Below are 19,025 nucleotides of genomic sequence, written 5' to 3'. Positions count from 1 at the left end.
CATATTTTATAATTTTACTATTGTACACTGCCTAGAAGTCACTATAGGCAGTATAAATTTTAATAAAACTTGAAACGTTGCATATAGGGATGGAAGAGAGGAAGAAATGCTGTGAAGGAGTGGGGAGGGGAAAAAGCATCCTTTGTGTAATTTAATTTTGTGCTTACCATTTCAATGGCATCGCTGCAAGAGATCTAAAACGCGTCCAAAAAGTCCAGAACTCAGCAATTCGACTCCTATACAACCTCAGCTACCATGACCCTGAAGGAGTCTGGGACTGGTTTTCCTAAGTGTTGAACTAAGTTTTCTCTTTAATAAAATGCTGCAGACCTAACTTATCTCATGTTCTAGCCTGGGTATTACCTTGGACATTCTAACTTCTTATGGCTATCTCAGCAAAACAAGGGCTTACAAGAGGGCTCTATATGCCCATCGCACGTATTTGTTACAGCCAAAATTTGACCATCCAGAAGCCCGCATGGTATGTACTCTACCGTACTCGTACAAAGCTTTTGGCATTAAGAAGATCATTAATGCACACTGGCATATTTTATAGGTTCATAAATGCCTTGAACAACCCCCTCTGTTTGCTTACTCTAGAGGCAGAAATCTACGTGACTATATGACGTCTTCTCACTTCGTCAGTACTTCAACTAATACCCTTGTGCATTCCACAGGCCACTTCAAATGTGGTCACTGTACTATCTGCTCTTATGCTTTAGAAACTACGTGCATTAAACATCCCACCTTATCTAAGACGCATGTTCTTCAACATCACACAGATTGCGATACTCAAGAGAGTCATATACATGATCATGTGCCCATGTAGAATGTTTTACATAGGGCATACCACCAGAAATATTAAAACTCGCATTATTGAGCATTTGAGCAAAATTAGGAGGGGAGATATGGGGGCCCCCCTAGTGCAACATTGGCACGAGACTTCACACCAGTTACAAGACCTCCGGTTTGTTGTTTTAGAAGTGGCTCATCTGGATAAGGGAGGAAATGTGCAAGCCTGGTTATGGAAACACGAACAAAGATGGATATTTCACTGGCAAACTGTGGCTCCTACAGGGTTAAACAAAGAAGTAGAGTGGTGGGCGTTTCTCCATTAGTTGATTGACACATCGACGTAATTTAAATCCGGGTGCTCAGCTGAGCGTCCGTGTCACAGGAAATGTAAAAGAAGTTCCTCTGAACCAGGTACCTTGCCGTCAGCGTCTAGATTTTGAGTATTAGCTGTTTCGCTGTAACATTATGTTTAACGTTTACACATACGCATCATTTTTTGTCTTTGTTATATTGCTTTAGGACACATTTTAAGCAGTGGTTCACTAGCAAGTCAGCGGGTTCTCTGAAGCAGCCAGGGTTGGCGAAACGCGTCAGAACCTTGCCGGGTCAACGCTAATTGAACATTCAAGATAAGTTCTTTATGAACTCACGTTTTTTGAATTCATTCACATATTGAAGAGTTATTTCACTAGATGGACATAACAATTTAAGAATGTTTTTTAACAAGCACTTTCATTACCTTTTCACTTTTAATGGTGCAATGATAGATTCTACAAAAAACGCTCTCTAGGGGTTCTGTACCCCACATTGAGGTTTTTTACTCCATCTTGGATTCTGAGCGCCACTGAAGCTTAAAAAGGTATTTAAAGTACTGTTTGCTCCTTCACCAGTTGTTGTTGTATCTCAGCAAAACGACATGTAACAGAAAGACTGCAGGGCTTAGATAAGTGACCTGCTAATGACCAGCTAGTGTGAGCTTAGCACCAATGATTGTTAAGAAAAGTAACACGTGAAAAGTTTTTTTCTAGAATTCAGTTGTATAGCCAGAAGAATGTATAAATATCTCTGTAACGTCCTGTTTTCGGGACTGCTGAAGCCAGCTTGGAGCTCAGGAGTAGCATATGTATGCTAATAAAACCTGTTGCTTTCTTCAAGTCTCTAAGTTTTTGTACCCTCACTTCTGCCGTGCCACTCTGCCTCTCAGTCTTGCAACATATACACTGACTCCAAATATGCTTTCCTTACCTTGCATTCCCATAGGGCCATCTGGAAACATCGAGGTTTCGTTACAGCCTCCGGCCGCCTGATCCATCATGCTCCCCTCATTCTTGACCTCATCGAGGCTGTCAAATTGCCCTTCCGTGTTGCCGTTATGCACTGTCGAGACAACCATCGTGTCACTGATCTCATCTCCTGTGGCAATGCCCTTGCAGATCATACAGCCCGAGCTGCCAGCCTCTGCCTCCTCCTTCAGCTCCTCTGTACACAATCATTCTTTTTCTGGACACCCTTATACCCCGGTACACTTATCAGGAACAAACTTGGGTCCGCACTCTTTCGGGCCAGTCTGTCCTGAAAGGGGGGGGGGGTGGATACAAATATGCGCCAATTCAAGTGCCAATCCAGACCCACACACTGATGCTTCAAACGCGAACACAGCAGGTACCCCGATATTCATTCAACAGCTGGCCCTCACAATTGTCAAAAGATACCATGATTTGGCACACTCTGGAGAACCAGCTATGAAAATGAAAACCCCCCAACCAGATGACTGCCACCTCTTGGACACCAACCCATTGGAACATATCCGATGCAGGTTCTGTCGGTAGATTTTACCCACTACCGATAGCTACACAAGTCCATGGGTATGTCCCTGGAAATACAGTATGGCTAAATCTTGGAAGTCAGACCCCCTGAAACCTAGTCCTTTTACTGTCCTAATTTCTTCTCTTACAGTTGTCAAGGTGTCCGGACACGAAACTTGGTTCCACTACAACACGGATCTTCAGCTGAAGCTTTCTAAGACCTCAAAAGTTCTGAATATTTACCACTGTACTTAGCAGGTGTTCTGAATATAATTCTTTACAAGTGTTTGAGTTTAATTGACTGCCTGTGGTTCACCACTGCCTTTAGCAAGTGTTTTGAGTATAACTGTTTGAAGTTTTCTAAGTTGTGCCTGAAAGAAAAATGAGCTTCCTATGTTAGCACTGTCGGCACCTTTGTGTTAAATATCTGATACTAGCTGATGCCCCGGCGATGCACGGGTATTTAATTATAGCAATAACACTGTAAATGGATTCAAATAAAGATACTTTATAGTGGTGAATGAAATTATTTTTTACAGCTTAATAAAATGTACAATATTCAAATTATAATGTGAAATATTTGACAAAATGAATACAATACAACTAACGCAAAACGTGATTATAAACAACAATTTTAGTTTCACCTCCTGGAGCAAGAACATATAAATTCTTGGGTGAACCCACCCTTGAGCAAGCAACATAGAGTTGTGGGCCGTGAGACCCCCAGAACATATCACCCCAGGTAGTGAGGGATCTGCATACCAAGTTTCGTTCAAATCGGTCAAGCCGTTTTTGAATTACAGTGAGAATGGCAGCTTTTTACATTTTTTCCATTGACATGAATGAGTGAAATCTGAATTTCTGTTTGTAGCTCCGCCCACGTGTGCAGGTGGGCCGCAAGACCCCCAGAACATATCACCCCAGGTAGTGAGGGATCTGCATACCAAGTTTCGTTCAAATCGGTCAAGCTGTTTTTGAATTACTGTGAGAATGGCAGCTTTTTACATATTTTCCATTGACATGAATGGGTGAAATCAGATTTTCTGTTTGTAGCTCCGCCCACATGTGCAGGTGGGCCGCGAGACCCCCAGAACATATCACCCCAGGTAGTGAGGGATCTGCATACCAAGTTTCGTTCAAATCGGTCAAGCCATTTTTGAATTACTGTGAGAATGGCAGCTTTTTACATTTTTTCCATTGACATGAATGGGTGAAATCTGAATTTATGTTTGTAGTTCCGCCCACGTGTGCAGGTGGGCCGCGAGACCCCCAGAACATATCAACCCAGGTAGTGAGGGATCTGCATACCAAGTTTCGTTCAAATCGGTCAAGCCGTTTTTGCGTGATCGCGGCACATACACACACACATACCTCCAATTTTATATATATAGATTTGTGTTGCCCTCACTGCCTTATGTTTCTTTCCTATTGTACTTAATAAGGGCCCCTAGCCCCTTTGCCTGATGTTTGTTTGCATGATGGAGTTAAGTACAGAAAGTGTCAAACATCAGAGGGTATTTTCTTTATCCAACCTACTGGTGATGAAGTTTAAAAGTGGGCGGAAATCTGCATTGATAATGTTGAGGGTCCACTTATCAACCAGACTCTTATTGTAGATCCCACTCGTCCGGTGTCTTTGTATTTTGATACATGTGTGTTATTTGATATTGCCCAGGGTCATGATTTTGCCCTTAATACAGTTTTGAGTGGCTCCCTAGATTGACAGCATTATTATACCAAATGTGCTAAGTATATACGTCTGTATAACCTGATGCCTTTAAGAACTGCCCTTATGAGGAAACCTTCACTAATGGTGGAGCCTGTCCTTTATGGGAATGTGTCTCGTGGGCCACCTACAAGAACTCTCATAAATACCCAGCCAATACCCCTTCTGCCTCCCTTACTATAGGTCCTAGCTCCGGCCCCTTGTGTATTACAGGCCACTGCAATCCCATGGTTTTCACCATCACTGACCCACATAACTGGAATGCCAATATCCAAGTCCAGAAGGCCAGAGACCGCATGGCATTGTATATTGATGGTATAAGGTGTGACCCAGGTACTGATGTATATGTCTGTATTGTATCCTGCTCAAGTGCTCCTGTCCATCACTCTGTGGCGTTTCCTCAGTTTTATGAAATTATGAAAGTAGATACTGATATTCCTGTAATCACTAGAAATCTGTTTATACAGTTTGCTGAAACTATAGGTCAGACTCTTAATGTTAGCAATTGTTTTATATGAGGAGGGACTGGTATGGGAGAACAGTGGATATGGGAGGCAAAGCAGCTGGATATGTTAAACCTGACTTCACAGACCCTCACTTTTACGTCAGGTCCATGACCTTCACGATGGACCTTGCGAACCTCCATTGTCGCTTCCCACTGTCTTCAGCGCCCTTCAGACACTGCTCAATGAAACTTCCTATGAATGATGGCCAGCTCCTGATAGTTAATATTGGCTCTGTGATCTGTTTGCCTACTCTTGGTTGCCTGCTAACTGGACTGGTATATGTGTACTTGGCATGATCCATCCCAGCTTCTTCCTGTTACCGCTGGCTGATGGTGTCGCCAAAAGCGGTCTACTTCCACTAATTCCAATAGGTGAATGGGGAGATGACTGTCCTGCAGAATGGATCATTGCTGTTTACGGACCTGCTACATGGGCCGAGGATGACACCTGGGGCTATCGGACCCCAATCTATATGCTGAACCTTCTTCTACAAGCTGTACTCGAACTGATAACTAATGAAACCGCCTGAGCTTTGAGTACCATTGGCAGAGCGAATGCTAAAATGCGCAGCTATCTATTAGAACTGCCTAGCTCTAGACATAAGGTGGTGTCTGTGGCAAATTCAACCTCTCCAACTGCTGTCTTGAACTTGATGACGATGGTAAAGTGATTGAGGAAATTGTGGATCGTATCACCAAACTGGCTCATGTTCCTGTCCAGATCTGGCATGGCCTTACTGCAGATTGGTTCTCTGGTACCTTCGGCTCCTGGTTGCCCTCTGGTTCAGCACTGAAGACCATCTTGCTGGTTGCCGCCCTGTCTTCTCTGCTCCTTTGCTGCATGCCCTGTGTGGTCCCCATAGGCATAAAGCTGCTCCACCGAACTGTTGACTCTGCTGTTGACCGTTCCACTGCTGCTATGGTCCTTGCGCTTCCCAAGGATCAACCAGTCCCTACAACTGATCCTGACCTTCCTCCTTCTTGAACTTTATCAGGCTCGTCTCCTTCCTCCGACTAGCCTGAAAGGGGGGACTGAAGGAGTCTGGGACTGGTTTTCTTAAGTGTTGAATTAAGTTTTCTCTTTAATAAAATGCTGAATTATGTTTAGCTGCAGACCTAACTTATCTCATGTTCTAGCCTGCCTGTACTGGGTGTTAGCTTGGACATTCTGACTTCTTATGGCTATCTCAGCATAAACGACATGTAACAGATAGACTGCAGGGCTTAGATAAGTGACCTGCTAATGACCTGCTAGTGTGAGCTTAGCACCAATGATTGTTAAGAAAAGTAACACGTGAAAAGTTTTTTTTCTAGAATTCAGTTGTATAGCCAGAAGAATGTATAAATATCTCTGTAACGTCCTGTTTTCGGGACTGCTGAAGCCAGCTTGGAGCTCAGGAGTCGCATATGTATGCTAATAAAACCTGTTGCTTTCTTCAAGTCTCTAAGTTTTGTGGCTTCCCAAAGTGACCTTTCAACCCCATTACTCCAGCGCTCTATGCAGCTCACTGGTTACCAGTCAAAAAGCGATGCATCTTTAAAGCCCTGGTCATGACACACAAGAGATTCTACCAAAAAACCCCAGCCCACATAGCATTCAAGCTATGCCTATACAATTCTAACTGCCCCCTCTGCTCCAAAGCAGAACAAAGACTCAGCATTCTCGCAGGGAGATCCCTTTGAATGAGTACAGCATACAAAAGATCCTACAGCCATTTCCTACCTCAGCTATGGAACGACTTATCCACACAGATCAGGTCGCTAGACTCACTAATGACCTTCCGCAGAGCAGTAAAGACCCTCCTCTTCCGCCAATCGGGCCATTAAAAACTGCCTCCTCAATATACTTCTCCTAGTACTCTTCGCTATGACCAGTCTGGTCTAGAGAGTTGCGCAGGGACAGAAATCCCACCCGTCCCTGCCAAAGTCCCACCCGTCCCCGTGAGGAATCCCTCCGTCCCCGTGAGGAATCCCCTCCGTCCCCGCCCGTCCCTGTGAGGAATCCCCTCCATCCCCGCCCGTCCCTACTTCAGAAATAGTTATTTCATTTAATTATGCTACTGAATTAAAGGCTCTGGTAGAAACCCATTTACAAATAAGCAAAAGACTTTATTAATTTGGAAATATTAATTGGGAAGAATACATACTTTATAAACAGGTTTCTACCAGAGCATCTAATGTTTATAAATTTTTATCAACACAACTAATATACTACTTTATCCTGAAGCAAAAAAAAAAAAAAAAAAGAAATAGAATTCTTTTCCTACCTTTGTTGCCTGGTTTCTGCTTTCCTCGTGTTCTCATTCAATTTCTTCCATCCACTGTCTTTCTTCCTTCTGCGTCTTCCATTTGCTCTGTTACTGTGCCTCTCCCTTTCTCCTCCCTTCCAAATTGGTCTGGCACCCATCTTCTTCCCTCCTCTCCCCCTATAGTCTGGCATCTCTGTCTTCTTCCCTGCCAGCATCCTTCTCCCCCCCCTTCTTCCCCATGTCCTGTCAGCGTCCTTCTCCCCCCTCTGTCTTCCACATGTGCTTTCAGTGTCCTTCTCCCCCCCATCTTCCCCATGTCCTTTTAGCGTCCTTCTCCCTCTCTGTCTTCTCCATGGCCTTTCAGCATCCTTCTCCCCCCATCTTCTCCATGTCCTGTCAGCGTCCTTTTCCCCCCTCTGTCTTCCACAAGTGCTTTCAGTGTCCTTCTCCCCCGTCTTCCCCATGTCCTTTCAGCATCCTTCTCTACTCCTTTGTCTTCCCCAGTGCTTTCAGCGTTCTTCTCCCCCCTCAGTTTTACCCATTTCCCATAAGTGTCTTTTCCTCTCCACTCCATCTTTCCTCCCTTTCTCTCTCCCTGCCCCCTTACCTTCATGGCGCTTCCCTGGCCGACCAACAGAACAGGCCCAGAACCTCCCTGCCCTTAACCGCGAATCTAAATTACCTTCTTACAGCTGCTGTAAGAAGGTAATTTAGATTCGCGGCTACAGGGAAAGGAGGTTTGTCGGACCGGGGCTGTTGTCGGTCGGGGAAGCGCCACAAAAGTAAGGGGACCTGGACGGCTATGCTGCACCCGGGGCGGACCGCCCCCTCCCTTGGTAGCCACTTGAGCCGCGAGGCTACTCTCCTTACCTGCCCTGCCTGCAGCACAGAGCTGAACGGAAGTCTTGCTGACATCGGGAAGACTTCCGTTCGGCTCTGTGCTGCAAACAGAGCAGAATAGAGAGAAGAAGAGCCGCGCGAATGAGTACATCCAGCCCCGCAGGAACCCCGCGACCCTTGGAGGCGTCCCCACGGGATCCCCGCGACCCTAGAGGGCGTTCCCATGGGATTCCCGCGACCCTAGGAGGCGTCCCAACGGGATCCCTGTGACCCGAAGGGGGAACCCACGGGTCCCGCGGGATTCCCGTCGTCCCCGTTCAGCTCTCTAGTCTGGTCTCTAGAATAAGCTGTGTTATTGTCTACTGTAACCTATTTGTTACATTTAGTGATTTCTATTCCACCCTTACCTAGCGGTTCAAGGCAGATTACACAATACATTCAGTGGATTACAAGAGAATTGTCAAGATACTAGTAAAAGACTAATGAGTGCTTTGAATATTTTTGATTTGCTGTGTAGATGGTGTTTCGGGTGAAGTTTGGGGGGGGGGGGGTCTGGTTCTGTTATAAAGGTTTAATGTACTTTTTGTTGTCATGACTAGTCTGTTTTCAAACGATTGTGAATGTCTACTTGTAACCCGTTCTGAGCTTCTGGGAGAACGGGACAGAAATCGAAAGAAATAAATCCATCATATTGTTAATATGATTATATTGTGTGCACAATATATGAAAAGTGAATGGAAGAACCGTCATTTACAAGTACTGTACTATTGTTACGGGGGCAGAGTCTGGGGCGAGGCTTGGATGGGTATGTGGAAGGGCTTTTACCCTCCATAAAAAAAAAGCGTTCCGCTGCCTACGGCTAGATACGATTCTAAAGCTGGGAGGAAAGCCCGGTAAGCTGCGTCGTTTCTGCCTAGTGAATGAGCCGCTCACCGAGCACCAGCCGCCTCGAACAGCTCCGCCCAGGCGTCGGGATCGAAGAACTCGGCGGTGAACTGCGGGGCGAAGTCGGCGTAGGTGAAGCCCGGTGGGTAGTTCTTCTGCATGAACTCCCGGTACTGCTCCTGGCCCTCGGCCTCCCAGTGCCACCAGAACCACTCGCTGCCGAAAGACGGCACGGAGAAGACCCCCCAGTGCAGGAAGACCCCGAACTTGGCCTCATCGAACCAGGCGGGCAAAGGCCGGGCATCCAAGCTGGGCCAGTCCGGGCTGTAGCGCTCGGCAGCGGACACGACCAGCGCCGCCAGCAGCGGCATCCAACCGGTTACCCGCTCCATGCTCCCAAACCCAAAGCCTGTGCAACTGAGCTCTCACTTCCGCGTCCGGGACCTCACCTCACAAACACAGAGGCGCGTGCTGGTCACATGATCCGCTCGTGACCAATCGCCGCCCCTTTCACCCGGCGCCTTAAAGCCCCCCCTAGCGATAAACGTGACTAGCGCGAGGTTAGAAAATGGCGACTGTGATGATGGCCAGACGAGCACTTCCGCGGTGTTGGAATCCAGCTGGGCGGATAGCGACGTTAGGCGGGTTTGTGAGTGTTTCCCCTCCCCTTCGATTAGCTGACTGCAGAGAGCACGCTTTTCTCTGGTTGCTGTTTAGATCCCTGTAATATCTAGTGGTTGCCCATAAACAGAAAGTCTGTTCCCGAGACCTTCCCTAGTCACTGGCGGTGTTAAGGGGATGGCAATACGAGTTCACACACCGCCTTTCTGTGGTTGCAATCAAACAGACTATACATTATATACAGATACTTATTTTGTAGCTAGGCCACAGAGAGATTGTGGCATCTCTTGGAGAGAAGAGGGGTTAGTGGATGTGAGAGGTCACTTAGACACACAAAGTCTGAGGCGTGAAGAAAGTACAAGAGGTTTATTACAGCATGCTGGACTCTAGTGCAATGAACAACCTGCCTACTAGAGTGTTAAAAACAGGAAATGCATGGACTTTTATGCCCTTTTCACAAACTAATATATGTAAAAACTACAATTTTCATTTGTTACTTCTATAATTTTCTACAATTGTTATTGGTCCTAAGCCAGCACTTATGATAGTTTCAGGGATACAACTTATAGGCCTATAGGAAACTAGCTCATTTCTCTGCTTATCTAAATCTTACAGGTCTAAATGTTACATGTACAGGAGGGCAGGGTACATCATGGCTCAAACTCTTATCTATTTAGCTTACAATGTGGTAAGGTAGGAACATACATTTTAGGCAGATGAGGTCAGTAGATTGTACACAGTTTTCAGCTATGTAGGCCAGAGCAATATTTTAAACAACAGTTAACCATTTCATGACCCAACATTCCCCTCTTTCAGGCTGGCGTACCTAAGGAGCCAAGTCTGACAAAATAAAGTTAGGGGTCAGGAAAGTCAGGGTCCCCAGTGGGTAAGGGACGATACTAGGAGAGGGCAAGGGCCAATGCAGCAGTGGAACGGTTGACAGCGGAGTCCACAGTTCAGTGGAGCAGCTTTATGGCTATGGGGACCACACAGGGCAGGCAGCAAAGGAACAGAGAAGACAGGGTGGCAACCAGCAAGATGGTCTTCAGTGCTGAACCAGAGGGCAACCAGGAGCCGAAGGTACCAGAGATCCAGTCTGCAGTAAGGTCACGCCAGGTCTGGACAGGAACATGAGCCAGTTTGGTGATATGATCCACAATTTCCTCAATCACTTTACTCAAGTTCAAGGCCGCAGTTGGTACCCCAGACACCACCTTCTGTCTAGAGCTAGGCAGTTCTGATAGATAGCAGTGTGCATTTTAGCATTCGCTCTGCCAATGGTACTCAAAGCTCGGGTGGTCTCATTAGTTATCAGTTCGAATACAGCTTGTAGACGAATAATGCAGTTCAGCATATAGATTGGGGTCCGATAGCCCCAGGTGTCGTCCTTGGTCCATGTGGCAGGTCCATAAACAGCAATGATCCATTCTGCAGGACAGTCATCACCCCATTCACCTATTTTAAGGGAATTGGTGGAAGTAGACCGCTTTTGGCGACCCCTGGTGTTGAATACAGGGGCTCCCAGGTGTTCACCATCGGCCAGCGGTAACAGGAAGAAGCTGGGACGGATCATGCAAAGTACACATGTACCAGTCCAGTTAGCAGGCAACCAAGAGTAGGCAAACAGATCACAGAGCCAATATCAACTATCAGGAGCTGACCATCATTCATAGGAAGTTCCATTAAGCAATGTCTGAAGGGCGCTGAAGATAGTGGGAAGCGACAATGGAGGTTCGCAAGGCCCATCGTGAATGTCGTGGACCTGACGTAAAAGTGAGGGTCTGTGAAGTCAGGTTTAATATGTCCAGCTGCTTTGCCTCCCATAACCACAAACAAAACAATTGCTAATATTAAGGGTTTGTCCAATAGCCTCAGCAAACTGTATAAACAAGTTTCGAGTAACTGCTGGAATTTCAATGTCTACTTTCATGTTTTCATAAAACTGAGGAAATAATAATGGAGTGATGTACTGGTGCTCGGGGTCGGGTCACTACATGGATGTATAGATCTGCACCTGGGTCAGACTCTTTGTCTGAAATTCTAAACCCAATACGCCCTTTCACATACTCTAATTTCTGATTCCACGTTTGGGGTTTTTTGATAGTGAAGGCAACTGGGTTGCAGGTCTCTACCGGGCAGGTTGGGCTAGGCATAGGGCCCAAACGTAGAGTAGCAGAAGCTGGGAGCTGCTGGCCCTTTTCGTGGGTTAGGGGGTAAGTAGCCCACTTAATCTGGTGTTCATATTGACAGGCAAAGGCACCATACTTTCTCTGCCTGTACAGTGGAGGGATTATGAGAGGGCACATGTATTTATCACATGTGGAGTATTATCTTTGCCAACTGAGGGACCCATAAGAAACAGAGTCCTCCAGACCTGCAGCCCTATCAGCAACCCCACATGCATCAAAATACACAGTTACTGGCTTCCTGGGATCCACTATGGGAGTTTGGTTAACAAGCGGACCATCAGCCCCATTAATGCGGACTTCTACCCATTTTTCATCTTTAATATTAGTGGGTTGGTAACATATGACTCCATCAGTAGTCTGGCACTTGCGATAATTGATTCTTTCTTAGGAACAGACATCTGGTAAGAGGGCAATATGATAACGGAATTGGGTTTTGTACAGGAGGGCCATTTCTACCTGATTTCCATTACGGACCTCAGAAAGACATGGTTTACAGGACTCAAGAGGTTGTGCCTGAGCTTCTGGCACAACAGGAAACAAATACAAAAGGAAGAAGCATAAGACAGTAAGAAGAAAACAGCAGTCAGATATAACACATAGGAGCATTCGGCAATGTATACACAGAAAACCCATTTGTCACCGAGTGACTCTCAATGTACATAGAAGAAGGTTCAATTGAGGCAGTGGTTAACCACAAACAGTCAGTTAAACTCAAACACTTATGAAAAGATTATATTCAGAACATCTGCTAAATACAGTGGTAAATGTTCAAAGCAATTTTGAGGTTTTAGAGATCTTCAGCTGGAGGTCTGTCTTGCCTGGGGTGGCTTGCCATACAGCAGCAGACTTGACTCTATTGTAGTGAAACCAGGTTTCATGTCCGGACACCTTGACAGCTGTAGGGGAAGAAATGAAGACAGTGAAAGGGCCTGTCCACCTAGGTTTCAGGGGGTCTGACTTCCAAGTTTTTAGCCATATCGTATCCCCAGGGATGTATCCATGGACTTGTGTAGCTATCGGTAGTGGGACCCTTTCCAGGACCCATTTGTGGAGCTCTTGAAGGGCCTTAGCTAAAGATTGGACCTGACTGGAGGATATCTGATCCCAGAGTAGCAAAGGAACCAGGATCTGGGTTCACAATGGGTGATGGCCGGCCGAACATGAGCTCAAATGGGGACAATTTAGTGGGTTTAGATGGGGTGCATCTAATCTGAAATAGGACAGAGGGCAGCAGGACAGGCCAGGACAGATTAGTTTCTTCAATTCGTTTCGTGAGCAGGGTCTTAAGAGTTCTGTTCATTCTTTCGACCTGACCAGAGCTCTCAGGTTGGTAAGCAGCATGTAATTTTCATTCAATTTGGAGAGCCTGAGCAGTTTGTTGGACAACATCGGCAATGAAAGCGGGGCCGTTGTCACTGCCTGTGGAAACAGGGAGACCAAAGCGCAGAATTATGTCGTTTAGGAGGTGTTGGGTTACTTCCCTGGCGTGTTCAGTGCGAGTAGGGAAGGCTTCAACCCATCTAGTCAGGGTGTCTGTGAAGACTAGAAGATGACTGAAGGAACGGGAAGTGGGCATGTAGGTGAAGTCTACAGACAGAACCTGCATCGGATATGTTCCAATGGGTTGGTGTCCAGGAGGTGGCAGTCGTCTGATTGGGGAATTTATTCTAGAACAGACAACACACTGTCAGACCGTATTCCGGACTAGCTGATCAAGGTGATTGATAAAGAAATGTCTCTTGAGAGTCATTTTCATAGCGGGTTCTCCAGAGTGTGCCAAATCATGGCATCTTTTGACAATCGTGAGCGGGGTTTAATTGTGATTATTTGAGTGGTATAATAACCCTTTAAATGACCGCTTGTATAAATCATCTGCGCATGCGTTCACATAATAGTTTTGTTAAACACACCTGCGCTTTGTATTCGATGTTTTGTGTACCGCGCATGCGTTGGTTAGTATAAATGGCACATGTTCATTATGTCCCATTGGAAAGCTGCTCCTGCCCCTTAAATGAGAGGATGTCAAAAATAAGGTTGGTGAATCAAAGTTAACTGCTAAGTTTTTCAGTGCGTTTATAATTTGATTTAGTTAGTGTTTTATCGTTTGTGTGTATGAGTTAGAGCCATAATGGAATCGACTATGATTGGCTGAGTAATTTGAATTAATTTTTGAGACAAGTTTGTGAATTTAGGGCTTGTCAGTTTTTTAAGATGAGTGTGTCTATAATGTGTTTTTTATCTCCCGTGTATGTATGAATTAGAGCCACAATGATTACGTTTCTATCACCTGCGCATAAGAACATAAGAAGCTCCATCCCCGGAACAGACCCTAGGTCCATCAAGTCCGGTGATCCGCACATGCGGAGGCCCCGCCAGGTGTATCCTGGCACAGTTTTGGTCCCCATATCGCTCTAAGCTTCTCGTAAAGAGAAGTGCATCTAGCTTACCCATGTCACTTCATACAACTCATAAGGAGATGTACATCTAACTTACCCTTAAATCCTAGAACGGTGGATTCCGCAATTACCTCCTATGGGAGAGCATTCCAGGTGTCCACCACTCGTTGCGTGAAGCAGAACTTCCTGATATTTGTCTTGAACTTGTCTCCCCTTAGCTTCAACCCATGTCCTCTTGTCCATGCCACATTGGACATTGTAAATAACGTTTTTTCCTGCTCTATTTTGTCGATTCCTTTCAGTATTTTGAATGTCTCGATCATATCCCCTCGTAGTCTCCTTTTCTCAAAGGAAAACAACCCCAGTCTCTTAAGTCTTTCCTCGTAATCCAGGTTCTCCATACCTTTCACCAGCTTTGTTGCTCGTCTCTGCACCCTCTCTAGCAGTTTGATATCCTTCTTTAGGTATGGAGACCAGTGCTGGACGCAGTATTCCAAGTGTGGTCTGACCATCGCTCTATAAAGCGGCATTATGACTTTCTCCGATCTACTCGTGATTCCCTTCTTTATCATGCCTAGCATTCTATTCGTGTTCTTCGCTGCCGCCGCACATTGCACCGACGGCTTCAGTGTCCTATCGATTAATACTCCCAGGTCCTTTTCCTGTTCAGATTTTCCCAGAGTTGCACCTGACATACTATACTTGTGTTCATTATTTTTTCTGCCTAAGTGCATCACTTTGCATTTTTCTTCATTAAACTTCATCTGCCATTTATCTGCCCAATTCTCCAATCGGCTCAAGTCACTCTGGAGTTCCTCACTGTCCTTCTGCGATTTGATGGCCCGGCATAGCTTTGTATCATCTGCAAACTTGATGATCTCACTGGATGTTCCATCCTCTAGGTCATTGATGAAGATATTAAATAAGATGGGCCCAAGTACCGAGCCCTGGGGCACACCCCTAGTCACATTTTCCCAGTCCGAGAACTTCCAATTTATGCCCACTCTCTGCCTTCTGTTCTCCAGCCATTTGCCTATCCATCTTAGTATATCTCCTTCTATTCCATGGCCCTGCAGTTTCCTGAGGAGTCTTACATGTGGAACTTTTTCGAACGCTGTTCCGCCACTTATTTCTGTCAGATGGGATGATCAGTGACACTCAGAAAAGCACACAGACAATATAAAAGCATAAACAATAACCCTTTATTATATATATATATCCTATATAATAAAAGGCTAACTCGCGCATGCGCACTTCTATTTGCGTGTTCCGTGCGCTGTAGGTCTGTGGCCGAAGGAGTGCGCATGCGCGCGAATACGTCACCACTCGATCGCCTCCACAAGCCGGACCGCAGCCAGACGACGATCTCCGTTCCTCCTGCACCATGGCACACCAGGCATGTCCCTGCCTCCCCCGCCGCCAGCCTCGGGTTCCTGGGGGCCGGCGGTGCGAGCCGCCTGGCCGGTGCTGAGGCCCCGCCTCCCCGCTACACAGCGCCGCCAGACCCGACAAAACGGCCCTACACTCACAGACCCGCGAGCAGGGTTGCCATGGAAACCCAGCCGGAATAACATGCAGTCGCGCAAGGGTCAGTGAGAGGGGATCAGGAGCTAAAGAGAGATTGAAAAAAACAAACAAACAACAGTGCACAAGTAGAGAGAGACAGACAGTCACAGAAGGACAGGGGGCTAAAGACACAGATTGAAAAAATAACAAAACACAGAGGACAAGGAGAGAGAGACACACACACTCACAGAAGGACAGGGGGCTAAAGAGACAGATTGAAAAAATAACAAAACACAGAGGACAAGGAGAGAGAGAGACACAGGGAAAAAAATGTCAAACAGACATACAGCAGCCAAGGAGACAGACAGAGAGACAGTGGGCAAGGAGACAGCAAAAAAATAAAAAAAAAAATACAAACAGCCAATGAGACAAACAGAAAAAAATAAAAAATACAATGCCCAAGGATAAATTCTGGAAAATAAACCATACAGACATACAGTGGCCAAGGAGTTAGACTGCAAAAAACACATACAGCAGCCAATGAGACAGACAGACTGACAGCGACCAAGTAGACAATCAGCAAAAAACAATAACAAACACAGAAAGCAAAAAAAGAGAAACATACAGCGACCAAGGAGACAGGCATGCAACAAATAGGAAAAATATAAAAACTTTTAATAAATCAACCATACGTGAAGAAGGAATAAAAAAAAAAAAAAAAGGAAGAGACACCTACAGAGAAACACAGGATCAAGAGCATACAGAGAAAACAGAAGTTTGCAGGAATCAGGAACATATAGAGAAAGGAGAGCAGAGACCCCCTGCAAGAAGAGAAAAATAGCAAAGAGACTGGGGATGAGAAAGAGAGCAGAGATGCTTGCAGGGAGAAAAAGCTAAGCAGTAATGTTACAGCTCGAGAGTGGAGACTGAGGAAGAAAGCAGAGATAGCGCTACACAGGGAAATGGAGGGAGGAAAGAGACAGAAAGAAAAATACAGACATAAATTCTAGCACCCGTTAATGTAACGGGCTTAACGACTAGTATATATATATATATATATATATATATATATATATATATATATATATATATATATATATATATATGAATATAAGAATAAAATAGCTTCACCGTGATCCCAGGCAACGACCATCCTTCACAATTGGGAATCCCTGCAATTGATAGGTGGGTGGACCAAAGGAGACTGTCCCTTTAGACGTCTTGGATTCTAATGTTAGGGGCAGAGTCCCGTCCTTATATAGGGTGAAAAGCTGCTGAGTTCATAGTTAAACAGCTGGTCCTGCAGTAACCAGCGTCCTTCACTACGATTCAGGCACACCCGGTCCTGGTCTTTTGTTCTTTGTTTTGGCAACACCCAGGTCAAGGAGGTCAGGATAGCAGATAAGCAGACTTGTTGCAGAAACCAGCTTTCCATCTGGTTTTACTGTCCTTTTGTTGTTGTTGTGGCAACACCCAGGTCAAGGAGGTCAGGATAGCAGATAAGCAGACTTGTTGCAGAAACCAGCTTTCCATCTGGTTTTACTGTCCTTTTGTTGTTGTTGTGGCAACACCCAGGTCAAGGAGGTCAGATAAGCAGACTTGAGGAGACATGTCACGTAGTATGCTGAGTTTCAGCTACCCCCTGGCCATAGGCATAACAAACGCTTTCTGAAAATCCAAGTATATAATATCCACCGGTTCTCCATTATCAATTTGTCTGTTCACTGTCTCAAAAAATTGAAGTAGGTTCGTCAAGCATGACTTCCCTTTCCTGAATCCATGTTGGCTGGCTTTCATCAGGTCATATGTGTCTAGGTGCCGGGTTATGCTATCCTTGATCAGCGCCTCAACCATCTTCCCAGGGACCGACGCGAGATTCACAGGTCTATAGTTGCCCGGTACTCCTCTTGATCCTTTTTTGAATATCGGCGTGACGTTCGCTATCTTCCAGTCGTCTGGTATCTACCCTGTTTTGATTGACAGGTTGACAAGTTTTTGGACTAGTTCTCCAATTTCCACTTTTAGCTCTTTCAAGACTAAACTAAACTAAACCTTGGGTTTGTATACCGCATCATCTCTACATCCATCTGGTCCAGGGGATTTGTCGCTTTTGAGTTTGTCGATCTGGCGGTAGATCTGGTCCAAGTCCACGTCTACTGTGGTAAGGCTGTCCTCTGTTACTCCTTGGAACACTTTCACTGCTTCTGGAATTGTTGCAGTGTCTTCCTTTGTAAAGACAGACGCAAAGAATGAATTTAGTCTGTCTGCGATTTGTTTGTCTTCCTTGATGTACCCTTTTCTTCCCTGGTCGTCCAGCGGTCCCACCGCCTCTTTTGCGGGTTTTCTCCCTTTCATGTATGAGTTAGAGCCACAATGTAATTCATTATGATTGTGGGAGTATTTTGAATCAATTTTTGACACTAGGTTGTGTATTAGATTATGATTTTTTTCTATATCAATTGACCATTATATATTGGATGAACTAATTGGGAGCTCCTGTGTATGTGTTAGAGCAGCTGTCTCAAACGCGCGGCCCGCGGGCCACATGTGGCTCTCCAAGTTTTTTTCTGCGGCCCGCGGTCTGGACTGGATCATTCCCTTCCTTTTGGAGCAGCAGCGGGTCTGGCCGGTTCGTTCCGTTCAAAGCCGCGGGTTGGCGGCTCCTTAAGCTATTCACTCCTGCATCGGAAGCCTCTCTGACATCACAACATCAGAGAGGCTTCAGATGCAGGCGCGGATCTCGCAAGGAGCCGCCACCTGTGGCTTTGAATGGAATGAGCTGGCTAGACATGCTGCTGCTCCAGTGGCGTACCAAGGGGGGGTCGGTCCGCATTGCTGGTCACCCTCCACTGTTCTTCCTAGTGCGGCTCGCGGCTCGTCTAGAGCAGGGGTGCCCAACTGCTTCCCTTCCCTTCTCACCGCCGGCACCATGCTCTTTAATCTCCCTGCTTCTCTTGCCGCCCGAGCTCAATTCTGACGTCGAGAGGACGTTCTGGCTAGCCAATCGCTGCCTGGCTGCCTGGAACGTCCTTTCTGACGTTAGAATTGACGTCGGGCGGCGAGAGTTGGTCGGCCCCGTGGCGATCTCTGACTGTTCCCGATGGCGGCAGCAGCAGCAGCAGCCTATTCCCTGGCGGCGGTGGCATGGGGGAGGACAGGAAGGAAGAAAGAAAGAGGGGGGGGGGACAGGGAGCCAGAAACAAAGCAAAAAATGGGACAAGGAATCAGAGAAAGACAGACATAGAAAAAGAAAGATAAAGTTGGGAGAGGGAATGAGGTCTGGAGGAGAGGAAGCATACAGGAGGCTGAAAGAAGAGAAGAAATATTGGATGCACAGTCAAAAGAATAAAGTGCAACCAGAGACTGATGAAATTACCAAACAAAGGTAGGAAAATGATTTTATTTTCAATTTAGTGATTGAAATGTGCCAGTTTTGAGAAAGAAAAGATATTAAACTTTAAATGTGAGGGCCGCAGAAAAAATAGTTAATGTCTTATTAAAGAAATGA

At 45.9% G+C, this 19,025-nt stretch overlaps 2 protein-coding genes across 4 annotated transcripts in view; one reads left to right on the top strand and one right to left on the bottom strand.

The window, feature by feature from the left end:
• The window catches only part of FUCA1 (alpha-L-fucosidase 1), a 134,913-nt gene extending 125,665 nt beyond the window's left edge, over positions 1 to 9,248 (bottom strand). For both annotated transcript variants that reach the window (XM_033956809.1, XM_033956810.1), the window contains exon 1: positions 8,854 to 9,248. In XM_033956809.1, coding sequence (XP_033812700.1) covers positions 8,854 to 9,197 — 344 coding nt within the window. In that variant the 5' untranslated portion in view covers positions 9,198 to 9,248. The remainder of the gene's footprint in view (positions 1 to 8,853) is intronic.
• A 98-nt stretch (positions 9,249 to 9,346) lies between these two features.
• Positions 9,347 to 19,025, top strand: part of HMGCL (3-hydroxy-3-methylglutaryl-CoA lyase) — a 150,544-nt gene continuing 140,865 nt past the window's right edge. The window contains exon 1 of one of the 2 annotated variants that reach the window (XM_033956812.1): positions 9,347 to 9,454. In XM_033956812.1, coding sequence (XP_033812703.1) covers positions 9,374 to 9,454 — 81 coding nt within the window. In that variant the 5' untranslated portion in view covers positions 9,347 to 9,373. The remainder of the gene's footprint in view (positions 9,455 to 19,025) is intronic. The other variant, XM_033956813.1, reaches the window with a different exon arrangement.

The sequence above is a fragment of the Geotrypetes seraphini genome, chromosome 8 (assembly GCF_902459505.1).
Source record: "Geotrypetes seraphini chromosome 8, aGeoSer1.1, whole genome shotgun sequence".
Taxonomy (NCBI): domain Eukaryota; kingdom Metazoa; phylum Chordata; class Amphibia; order Gymnophiona; family Dermophiidae; genus Geotrypetes; species Geotrypetes seraphini.
The sequence above is the reverse complement of the archived record's forward strand: the minus strand, read 5'-3'. Positions and strand labels throughout refer to the sequence as shown.